This window comes from Pediculus humanus, genomic scaffold (genome assembly GCF_000006295.1).
Source record: "Pediculus humanus corporis 1103172107540 genomic scaffold, whole genome shotgun sequence".
NCBI lineage: Eukaryota > Metazoa > Arthropoda > Insecta > Psocodea > Pediculidae > Pediculus > Pediculus humanus.
Window position 1 is genome coordinate 428,136 of NW_002987155.1, and position 12,290 is coordinate 440,425.

The following is a 12,290-nucleotide window of genomic DNA, read 5'->3' on the forward strand; positions in this document are numbered from 1 at the left end:
TAACTTCGATAACATTGTACCCAGCAATCACAGCTGCTATATGAGCTAATGTCGTTTTACCCAGACCAGGAGGACCACAAAGCAGTGCAATTTTATAATATGGTCTACCATCGGAATCAAATTTTTTATTTAAGTTAAATTTAAAATCATTTTCCTTTGTGTGGAATTTTATTTTTGGTTCTTTGTTGAAAACAACTTTGTCCCACATTTTCAACCAATTCAACAAAGTTCTGTTAACTGCTTCATCACTCAGAAGATCAAAATATGTTTTCGGTCTGAATTTTTCCACCCATAGATCAGAACTGTCGATTAACTTCTCTTCTTCATTTTCATTACCTTGACCATCATCTGTCCTGCTGTTCAGTAAACTTTCTGCATACGACTCTTCAATAATATTTCTTAAAACGGTGCATGGAACTTTTAATAAATTTTTTTTTCCTTTTTCAACATTGTATTGAGAAGAAGTGTCATTTCCACAATCATCAGATTCTTTTTTTAATTTAACATATAACCTATCACCATCACAAGTACTTATGGTAATAAATGGCCAATTGGGTACTCTAAAAGAAGTGACACCAAACTCATGAGGATTGCCATTCGATTCATTTTTTTTATTATCGATGGGAATATTAATTTTTTGCTTTTTAACTGGTTTTTCAACCACCTCCAAATCAGAATTTAATTCAATTAACGAATTGGACAATGATCTTTTCTTTGAATTTAAATGATTGACCCCATGATCATCATCCCTTTCGTTAACATCCAATTCCATGCAATCATATAGTTCATCGCCATTTTCGAAAAAGTTAAGTGAATTTTTTGACTTTTTTACCTCGGATGATTTATGTACCATATTCGTTTCCCTTTCCATTTCTTCCATTGCTTCCATTTCTTCCAGATGCATTATTTCATATTCTTCATCCGGATCTGGGAATTCATCCATTTTTTTAAACTAATAAATAAAATTCAAACAGACAAAAAATAAGAAAAAAAAGAGGAACAAACTCTGTACGAACTTTTTAATAGGGTTAAGAGAACAAAATGCGCGGGTAAATACATTGCGCATGCGCGTAAATAAAAAAAAAATTTGTACGTATATATACAACTTTTTAATACAACTTTATTATCAGGGGTCAAAAGTTCTTTCATTTTTTTTTTTTTTTTCTCGTTCATCTACTAATGATAATCGTTTTACTAACCACGTAAAAAAAATTTTTCATTTAATATAAATATGTCTTAGCAAACAAAAAAAAAAAATAATAATAATGATTTCGAATCTGTAAGATAAATAATATTATTTAATTAATTAATTAATTCGTATAAGTAAGCTAATGTCGTTAATAATCAATAATCAATAATCACGTAAGGTTCGGATCGAGAAAAAAATAAATAAGTAAAAATGGAATGGAATTTTACGAACGTGATAAAACACTCGACATTTTTTTTATTTTTCACACACTTAATAGGTAAGCAAAATTTATTAATTATTATTATTATTATTAAAAAATTTTATTAATTTTTAAAAATTATTTAATGGCGAGCTAATAAAATTTTATCGTTAGAATAAATAAATCCCCTAAAAATTTTACCATTATTATTTTGAATTTAGGTTCCCATTCCCACCCACCTTCCCCACCCCTCCCCCCGTCTAAAAAAAAAGGGATTAACGCTTAAATTTTTTTTTTTTTTTTTTTTTTTTTTTTTTTGTAAGCTAAAAACAGGATTGTAAAATTCAAAAAAAAAAAATTAATTGCAAAAATAAATTGTTATCAATCAAACAAACAAACAAACAAACAAGCAACAACAACAACAACAAAAATCTTTAGTCTTCATTTTGTTTAATCTTTAAGTCAATGTTACTGAATGGTTCAATTGAAAAAATAATAATAATAAAACAAAACTAAGCAATAAATTTTTTTTTTCTCGATTTATTTTATATACACGTGTCGATCGATATATCGTATCGAACAGAGAGAGAGAGAGAGAGAGAGAGAGAGATACGAGATTAAAGTACTTAAAACAAATACTACTTGCAAATACAAGCTAAAAACAAATTCCGACAAGAAAATCAAAAGTTTTAATTATTAAATTATTACGTGGGCCAGACTTGAACAATCAATAAAACAAACAAACAAATAAAACCGTTAGAACAAATCTTAAATACGCCACTGATTTACAATTACACGAAATTAATATAAAATGAACGTCAATTTGAAAAGAAAAAAAAAAAAAAAAAAAAAAACGAAGTAAATGTTAGTCGAAGAATGTTAGTCGGTTGTTCTTCATTAAACGTTTGTCGGAGGGATTCGTGTGTTGTTATAGAATGTTTGTTCGTTTGTGTTTGTTGTTGTTGTTTGTTCGGTCAAAAAGTTTAGTTTTCTAAATAACTTTTTGTTATTGTTGTAAGGGTATTCCCACGTGTAAAAAAAAAAAAATAAAAGTAAATAGTAAGATTTAAAGGGATTTGTTTGTTTCGTTTTTTACATGGATCCCGTCGTTGTATTTTTATAATTATGTTGTTGTTGTTGTTGTTTTTGTGCGAAAAAGGGATTTTATTTTCTAAAAAAAAATATAGAAATCCACACGAGGGAGGGAAAAAATGAAACCGAGGAAAATGAATCCGTTAATAAATTTGAATTTTTTCAACAACGCGTTATTCCTAACCATCGTTTCAACGTATTTATTTATATGTAACGCATTTATACTTTTTTCTCATTCGTCAGCTTCTTCCCATGGAAACGCACAATTATTCGATTTAAATTCCGGATATTTGTATCAACTCACAACGACAATTATTTTAAACGAATCTGAATTCGTCGTGGCAAAGGGAAAAGATGTCGGTTATCAAATACAATGTGATGTTATCGTGGGAGTACCGTGGCAAAATCCAAATGATAAAAATGAAAAATTATTCGAAATGAAGGTGAGTTTTTACTTTCATCCGACTTTCGACTACTACTCATTCTAACATCTTTTAAAAAATTCTATCATTATTATCATTATTTTTTCACTTGTGTTTCATACGAAAGAAAAAATTTGTTATTCAACCGTCATTGAAATAACGGTATTGTTACCTTAAAGCGGGCACTGACCGTACATTCAAGGACTTTCTTAAAGTCTTCGTTGTTTTAACCAATAATTTAAACCTCGATTTCGTTCGAGTACCTTGTTTTTTTTTTTTTTTTTACGGTTTGTCACAATGAACGCGAGGGTTGACAAAAATGATAATTTTTTCAATTTACTTACAATAAAAAAGCCAAGTTTTTAACCTTTTCCTCATCCTTTTTTCTTCTAATCCAGGTGAAAGAACCAAAACTTTTGGTACAATCCAAAAAGGAAAATGTTCATCATCGTGGTTTCGAAGTACACAAATCCAAATTGGACGAAATTGTAATTCATCCTTTTCTCGTACACTGGAAAAATGGAAAAATAAATGGCGTTTACATATACGAAAAAGAAAATTTATCTTTTGAAAATTTCAACAAAGGAATCGCGAGTCTTTTCCAAGTGAGTATATAAATTTAAAAAACCGGTACGGAAACGGTACATCATAATTTTTCAAATATTTTTCACATTACAAATCATTTTTAATATTTTTGGGCGTGTGTGTGTGAGTGTGTGTGCGTGCGCGTGCCTCCGTTTCCTTTTTAAAAAAAAATTATTATTATTATTGAACGACGTCACGATAAATAATTTAAATATTTTGAACTTTGTCTTATTATTTTATTAATCATTGTTTGTTATGATTGTTGTTAAAACAACAACAAACACCCTGATTATAATTTTTATTGTAAAATGTAGTTTCAGGTAACTGACACGGAAATCGAAGAAAGGGATGCGTCGGGAAATTGTTTGGTTTCTTACAAGACCATCGATTCCTTTTCTTTTAGTAAAACTAAAACGAATTGTCAAAGTTCGCATGGAAGGAACAAAAAGAAAAGTTTCGAACCTGTTTTAAATGCGAATGTAACTTCATCAAGAACTTATACGTATAAACTGTCGGAAAATATAAACGCCGTGGAATCCGTGACGAGTTTCGAACATCACAACGTCATCATGCCGATAAAAAAAGAAGCCGGAGGTTCCGTTTTGGCAACACAATATTTAGTTTTGAACGGTACGTTCGTCACTTCCTGTCATCATCACTCTAAAAAAAAAAAAAAAAAACAATAAAAATCATTAAAAATATCATGCAGGTAATCCGTTCAAGGTGGAGTCACTTAAAAGTTCAAATTTGGAAAATGCTTTGACTGAATATTCGACAGCAGGAAAATTTAAATTGGTAAAACAGGATTTGGAATTAAGGAGTCCTTCGACGAATTGCGACCAAGAGGATTGTCCTTCTTTACCCAAATTAATAAAAGAAAATCGGGAAAATTTATCGGAAAATAATTTGGGAACGTCAAAATCAGCATCAGCTTTTGTTAAACTCCTTTCGGCGGCACGAACGGCTTCGAAAGATGATTTGGCAAAAGCTTTTAAGGGTAGCAAAAATAAAGAAATACTGTGAGTTTTGAAAATTTTCGTTTGTGAAACCCGTTCGTTACCAAACTCATTTAATAAATTTTTACATTTTCCAGAACTCAGTTATGCGATTTGGCTGGAGCCGTACAAACGAAAGAATCTCACGAAATTATAATGAAATTGATCAAGTTGAATTCTTTCGAAGATTTCGATAAAATCGAACGTTATTTATGGTCTTTAGCCAACGGAATTCGCCCGGAAGAATCTGTTTTGAAAGGTAACCAACCCTTCTCCTGAACGATGATAATTTGTAAACCTTTAAAAACTTTTCTCTTTCTCACTGCAGACATTTTCAAAATGACAAAAATGAAACACGACAATGAAAAATTAGAAGAAACGTTAATTTTAACAACGGCAGCAATGGCGCACAGATTTTATAAATATTACCAAGACGAAAATCATCCTCTGGTGAAAGAGATAAGCGATTACGTATTGAACCAGTTGGAAAATTGTCAGGACGAATACTGTAAAGTTAAATATTTGAAAACTTTGAGAAATTTAAAATTGTCCAGATCGATTCCAGTTTGCGCGAGTCATGCTCTCAAGGGTAAAACCAAACCTGGCGTTGAAGGAATGAAATGTTTGAAATCATTCGAATCCTCTTTTTGGAACGATAACGTTTTAGACACGGCTCAAAGAATTTATTTTCAAGTCGGTAAAAAATACGATTCCAGCAGTAGAACATTAGCATTGGACATTCTTTTGGAATCGAATCCAAGTAGAGAAATATTAAAAGATTTGTTGCTTTCCCTCGCCGAACGTGATCGTGAATATGAAGTTAAACAATACTTGGTACAAAGAGTTAAAGAAATATCTGAAAGAAACGATGAATTTTTCAAATTAGTTAATTCGATTAAGAAAGAATTAGCAGACGTTCTTGGAAATTACAACGTCGCAGCACAAAGAGGATTGACAACGGCATTCTCCAGAAGTTTTTTAAACGACGAGTATAGAAATGGAAGTCTGTCGACCGTTTTAGAAATATCAAAAGGATTGTTAAAAAGAGGAATTGTTGATGTGGTCGTTGAAAATGGTGGAAAAAGCACAAGTCTTTTCTCAGTGAGTGTATTTCATCCACATGTCCGTTCACTTTTGATTCTTAACAGTGTAAATAATTTTGTTTGTATGGTTTCACAGCTTGGATTGTTTGCTGGAGGATTAAGTTCTTTTATTTCGTCGGATGGTGAAAGCGAAGAACAAGAAGAAAATGATGTCGCAACTGCAGGAATGGAACTGTCTGTATTAAATGCTCAAATCAGACCATTTGTTTTTTTTAGCGGACAAGGAGAACTCATGGGTCACGTGTGGTCTGGAACGGCATCAGAAAAAACTCCAGCATATCAAGTAAGAGCATCACTACTACTGGTACAAAATTAATCTGTTTGTTCATGTTACCATCAACGATGATTTTTCATTTCCTTTCAGGCCATTATTTTAGCAATTGATTATTTAGAAAACATTCCACTACAAAATGGCTTCCTATTGAACCTTGAAGTTTTAGGTTCGGTTTCTTTTGATCTCTCTGGACAAATAGAAATAAGTCTTTGGAATAAAAATGCTCATTCTTTAGTTGAAAAAGAGTAATTGAATTCATTTGCCACATTTTTTTTTGTGCTGTTGCTCTTTTCAATAGAATCTAATGAAACAATTTTAAAAAATTTACAGTGCTGGAATGTCACTACAAGGACAAATGAGAGTAAATTCTGATTTTGTTAAAACAAAACTTGAATTTAACGTAGAATCTGAAATGAAACTCAATTTACAATCAGATATTAATTTTTACGATGGGAATTCCTTATGCATGCAACTTTCTCAACCGGAAGTTACAGTAATGTAAGATTTAACAGAACAATTGAAATGTCAAGAAGTGTATAAGCATTACATTACATTATTTTTATTTCAGGCACAGTATTTACAAATACGAAAGAATCATTGGAGAAAACCATCGAGTGAAAAGAAAAAAACAATTTAAGAAAATCGTGCCAGGTCGATCGTTTGTATTGAACAAAAAAAATAACGACATGTGCAAAATTATTTTTAGCTAAATGAAATTTTTAACAAATGCCAAAGAGATTTAAATAAATAAAGTCAGTCCTCACGATTGCAAACGAGCAAATTAAATTAATTTAAAACGCACTGATTTAATATTAGTACAATTTAAAACCAAAATATAATTTATGTAATTTATTACCTAATATATATATATATATATTTTTTTGCACGAATTAATAGATTTTAAAAGTATATTAAATGCTCACTCACCTTACCATCGAATCTGTATGTTTTGTAATTTAACATAATTAATAAATCAGTAATAAAAAAAAAACAGTATAAACACTAAAAAATTTTAAAAAAAGAAAACGGAAAAAAAAATACGTACTTACTTTGATTGATTTGGCGTCATTCTTTGAACGAGTCGTGGCATCAGACAGTTCGTAACCGCCATTAAACCGCCGCGCTGCTCTTCTTCTTTTTTTTTTTTTTAATAAACGCTCCCAATGAAAATCATTTTTAACTGTTTCAATGATCACGATGTTATTGATATTCAAATATTCAAATGATTTTTTAAACATATTCACTCCTTCATCCATGTGATTAACCTGAAAACAGAAAAAAAAAAAAAACAAAATTAGTAAAAATAACCTCAAACATATGTAAAAAAAAAAAAAAAGTTTTATGAAATACAACCATTCAATTTCAATTTTGACAATAAAAATTAAGATGATGATAAATACACAATTAAAAACATATAATTATTTATCAAATTTTACATTGAATGAATGAAATTAATGATTTACATGATTAAAATCCTTTCATTTGCTTTAAAATTTAAAAAAAAAAAAAAAAAAAAACAGACACACTTACTCTTATTTAAACACACATTTGTGTATTAAGTCATGTTGTAATCAGTGTGAAATACATTTACTGCAAATTACCTAAAATTAATCATCATTTATTAACTTATTGTTTGTTTATTAAATAAAAAAAATTATTTATAATTCATAACTAAACCATCATCATAACCTATTTTAACTTGACTTTGTTTTGGGGAAAAAAATATGATAAGTAGGTGAAACAATTTAGATGTTAAGCTGTTAAGGGGAAAAACTATATTTTGTCCTTAAAGTACATTTGCAATCACAGATGAAACAAATTAGATACTTGGGTGATACCTATTACCTATAGATGATACTTATTAGATTATTAAATTCAACAAATTAGTTATTAAGTCAATGGAAAACTATATTTTGTCATTAAAGCTTGCAATCACAGATGAAACAAATTAGATACTTGGGTGATACCTATTACCTATAGATGATACTTATCAGATTATTAAATAAAACAAATTAGTTATTAAGTCAATGGAAAACTATATTCTGTCATTAAAGCTTGCAATCACAGATGAAACAAATTAGGTACTTGGGTGATACCTATTACCTATAGATGATACTCATTAGATTATTAAGTTAAAAAAATTAGTTATTAAGCCAAGGGAAAACTATATTTTATCATTAAAGTAAATTTGCAATGAGAGATGAAGAGAATTACATTACACAATTATGTACTTATGAAGAATTACAAAGATTCTGACATGAGAGAATTCTATGTCCGCCATTATTATCATTATTAATGAAAAATTAATTTATGTAAAATTAATTCATGTGAAATTAATTCATGTGAAATTAATTCATGTAAAATTAATAAATTTTACATTTATTATAAAGTTATAAGTAATTAAAATAATATAAATATAAACATACTAAAACCTTTTCATGGTGTGAATGTTAAAATAAATAACATGATTCCTTCCATTTGAAATAAAAAAATTTTCAGTATAATAATCGATAAATTGATTTTTCAGCCCCTTTCTTTGAAGATGACGTAATAAAAAACACGCCACCTGGCCACCAATGAGAATCCTTTAAAATTATGACGTCAACGCACCCGAAACATTTTTTGAAGTCCTACGTTATCATAATTTATACACGTAGAAAAAGGACTTGTTATAAAAAAAAAGGATGCGAGGGTAACTACAGCAGCGCCTTACGTCGTCCTTTTTCTGGAATTAAAAAAAATTTTTTATGTTAACCATTTTTTTTTTTTTTATTAAAATATTGGGGTTGTTCTTAATGAAATAATAAAAGTGTTTGTGCGTTGTTAAGTTACAATAAATAACAAGTTAAGTAAGCTTGATAAAATGATGCATACACCGCGAATAATAATAGACAAAAATTTATTATATTTCAAATAATAAATATGCCTAAAACCTCGGTCGTTATCATGTTTCAAAGATAAAAAAAAATTACAAAAATTAGACTTTGCACCGTTTTATTGTTGGTTGTTTTAAACGAATAAATTGTTTTCTCATTGTTATTAGTTTTAAATATATATATAAATCATTTGTTAACAATATTTTTAATTGTAATTATTCGTTAATTATTGAATCAGTTTAGAAAAAAAAAGAGTGATGGAAATAATTTCGTGTAACGGATATCATTTCGATTAATAATAATAATAATAATTTTTTTTACATTTTACATCAAACTACATAGAATGATTAATATGAGCAAATTGGATTTTGGAAAAATAAATTGGTCCGGAATCGGTGAGTAATGATTTTTTTTTTCCCTTACGTTTCATTTTAACAACGGTTTTTTTCCCCTCCATCTTGTAAAATGCAAAAAACGAAACGCGTTTTCGTATATTGAAATAACGTGAGATTAACAAAATGTTAATGTTAATAATAATAATAATAATATTCTACAGCGTACAAACACACGAAGTGTTGTAAAAAAAAAGGAGGAATCGTTTGTATGTTAAGGGGGTAAAATGTAAAAAAAAAAAAAAAAAAAAAAAAAAAAAAAATTAAACCGACAAAAAAAACGCCAATTTTTTTTAAGTTAGGCAATTTGCACTACATCCGTGTAATGAAAATTGCATAGGGTTAAAAAAAATCGAAACGAAAAAATTTTTTTTAAAAGCAACGAATTAGTGAGGGAAAAAAGCAGAAAATTTTTTTACATTTTTTTCAGTTAAACGATAAAATTGATCATTCATTGTTCCTGCTTCCGTTCGTTATTAGTTTTTTTTTTTTTTTTATTAATTTAAAAGGTCAGAGTTCAATTATTTATATGAAAATAATACTAGATTATTAAATATTAAGTGAAAATGACAAAAGAGAGAAGAGGGGGAAAAACATATTATCGATTTAATTTTTTTTTTTATGAAAACATTTTTTTCTTTTAAACTTTATTGCAAGAGTTAAATACGAAAAAGTAGGTCATATAATTTTTATTTTATTATTATTATTATTATTATTTTTTCAAAATCATGTTTTTACGCAAGATGGAGATGAGCCAAACAAAAGTTTTTTTTTTTTTTTTTTTTTTTGAATTTCTTGTGTGAGGAAAAAAAATAAAAGATACAATATTCGATTTTGCAGTAAAACGATATTTTCGAATTTTTTTTTTTTTTTCCAATCAATCAATCGATAAATAGAAATCGTTTATTAATTATTGGAAAGATAGAAAACATTTCATTCGATAGAAAAATCTAGAAAAAAAAAAAAAAAAAAAACAAAATGGTTTACATATTTATTTATTTATAATTTTTAAATAAACTTTTTTTTTAAAGGACTCTCGGCAGGACTCTCAATTAACCCATTAATGCCATTTTTTATTTTTCGATTTGCCAAATTTAAATAATATTTGGCGCCATTTTTCAAAAATGATAAAACCTTATCAATACGTACGAAAACATAAGAAAATATTTAGTATACCAAAAAAAATTTCCCCCACCCCCCTTTTTTTATTAATTTATTTATTTATTTTTTCCGTCGTAAATGTTTATTTATTTATTTTTTTTTTAAATAAATAAATAAATAGTACGAAAATAACTTTGACGTGTGCCATTTTTCGGCATATAAAACGATAAGCTTACAAAATAATAATAATAATAATTTTTTAAAGCGTTTCGAATTAGTAGACGGAATCGGGGGTTCCCCCCCTTTGCAAATAAGTTAAAAAAAAAAAATTCGAAATTTACGATTCGAAAATTGTTTCTTTTATGTATAAATATCATCATCATCATCATCATCATCATTATCATCGTAGATTTTAAACGGTTCAAAACGATAATTATTTATCCATAAAATAATAATAATAATTATTTTTGGTTATTGATGAAAACCAACAGAAAATTTATCCTCATCGTCCTGTCGTCGTTGTCGATTTAACACGATAATGATGATGATGATGATGATGATGATGATGATAAGAACAACAACGTTTGTTTTTCAACCCCCGCGAAAAAACGCGAAATGATGATAATGATGATGATGACCCAATGCCAATATATTTATATATTAAATATTATATAATTGTTTTTACACTCTCTCACTCGCTCGGGGGGGGGGGTCACGCGTGGGAGGTAAATTTTACACACTTGTCACTCACTCAAAAAAAAAATTTTTTTTTTTGGGGGGGGGGTTTAATAATTAAACCGTTTGACATAAAAAAATAATAATAATTACACTACCGTCGTTAATTGTAATTAACAAGGCGAAAGTTTTTGTGTCTGTTTGTTTTGTTTTTAAAATATATACGTGAGAGATGATGATGATGATGATGATTATGCGACACAACGTGACGACTTATATAAACAACAATCGTTTCATTGTTTGTTTACACTCGAGTAAATTATTATTATTATTATTAAAATATTTCGTTTGTATTTGGTGTAGTAGTCGTCGTCGTAGTTTAAGTATATATTATTATTATTATTATTATTATTATTATTATTATTATTATTATTATTATTATTTCGTTATTGATGATTTTTCGTTTGAAAAATGATGTTCGAAGGAGAAGGGGGGTAGGGGGTTTTATGGGTGCTTGTGTGCGTGAGTGCGCGTGAGTATATATGTATGTTGAAGCACTTGTCCGTGATGGCACACGAAACTTTTACTTTTATTTTTAATATATTCAAAAGCCTAAGAAAATGGAAGGAATTATCGTCCGCCATAACTCTTAGCTCTTGTGTATATATGTTTGTTTGTGTGCCTTGAGCAAAAGAATCATTATATGTTTGTTTGTTTGTTTGTTTGTTGTATGGTTTGTCGACGGTCATCCGTTGATTGATACAATAGTATATATACCTAGAAGAAGAAAAATTTTTTTGTTAAATAAATGGCAAATCGAAAAATATCGTCTTAACCTGTTGTTGTCTTAACTAACGTTGTTGTTTGTTGTTTGTTTGTTTGTTTGTTTGTTATTTCCACGTTTAATTAAAAATGAGTCGATGAGTTCTTCCTTCGTCGCATATTTTCCTCTCTTGTAATTAAATATTTCATAACACGTATTTCAAACCTGAAATTTTAATTTTTTTTAAACAAAGGCGTTGCTAAAAAAAATTTTTTTTTTTTTTAATTTCTCTCTTCTCAAAGTTTCTTTTTACCATCTCCTCTCTCTCTCTCTCTCTTTCTCACATAATAAAAAATTAAATGGTTCGAAATGAGATATTTTCACATACGTATTAAATTTTTTCGTGGCAGTAAAAAAAAAAAAAAAATTGTTGGATATAATCCAACGTGATGATGATGATGATGATGATGAAACACGCAACAGAAAAAAACGGAAAACCTTTCAGTTTCCTTATAAAGAAAAAAAAAACGGTTTATATGTTTAATTATAAAATAATAATAATAATAATAATAATAATAATAATCAGGTACGATTATATATAAATTAAAACGAAAAAATTTTTTT

The 12,290-nt window shown here is 28.3% G+C and overlaps 2 protein-coding genes across 2 annotated transcripts in view; one reads left to right on the forward strand and one right to left on the reverse strand.

The window, feature by feature from the left end:
- Phum_PHUM189980 (Chromosome transmission fidelity protein, putative) overlaps window positions 1-943 on the reverse strand; it is a gene marked incomplete at both ends in the record, with an annotated part of 7,291 nt that extends 6,348 nt beyond the window's left edge. Inside the window, one exon of the mRNA XM_002425241.1 lies at window positions 1-943. This exon is cut by the window's left edge and continues 661 nt beyond it. Coding sequence (XP_002425286.1) covers window positions 1-943 — 943 coding nt within the window.
- Window positions 944-2,614: 1,671 nt separating this feature from the next.
- On the forward strand, window positions 2,615-6,569 carry Phum_PHUM189990 (Microsomal triglyceride transfer protein large subunit precursor, putative; the record flags this gene model as incomplete). Its single annotated transcript, XM_002425242.1, has 10 exons — window positions 2,615-2,923; window positions 3,301-3,507; window positions 3,802-4,117; window positions 4,197-4,506; window positions 4,581-4,741; window positions 4,811-5,583; window positions 5,662-5,868; window positions 5,950-6,104; window positions 6,190-6,357; window positions 6,428-6,569. 10 exons carry the CDS (start codon window positions 2,615-2,617, stop codon window positions 6,567-6,569), a joined length of 2,748 nt encoding a protein of 915 aa, XP_002425287.1.
- Between the last annotated feature and the right edge of the window lie 5,721 nt (window positions 6,570-12,290).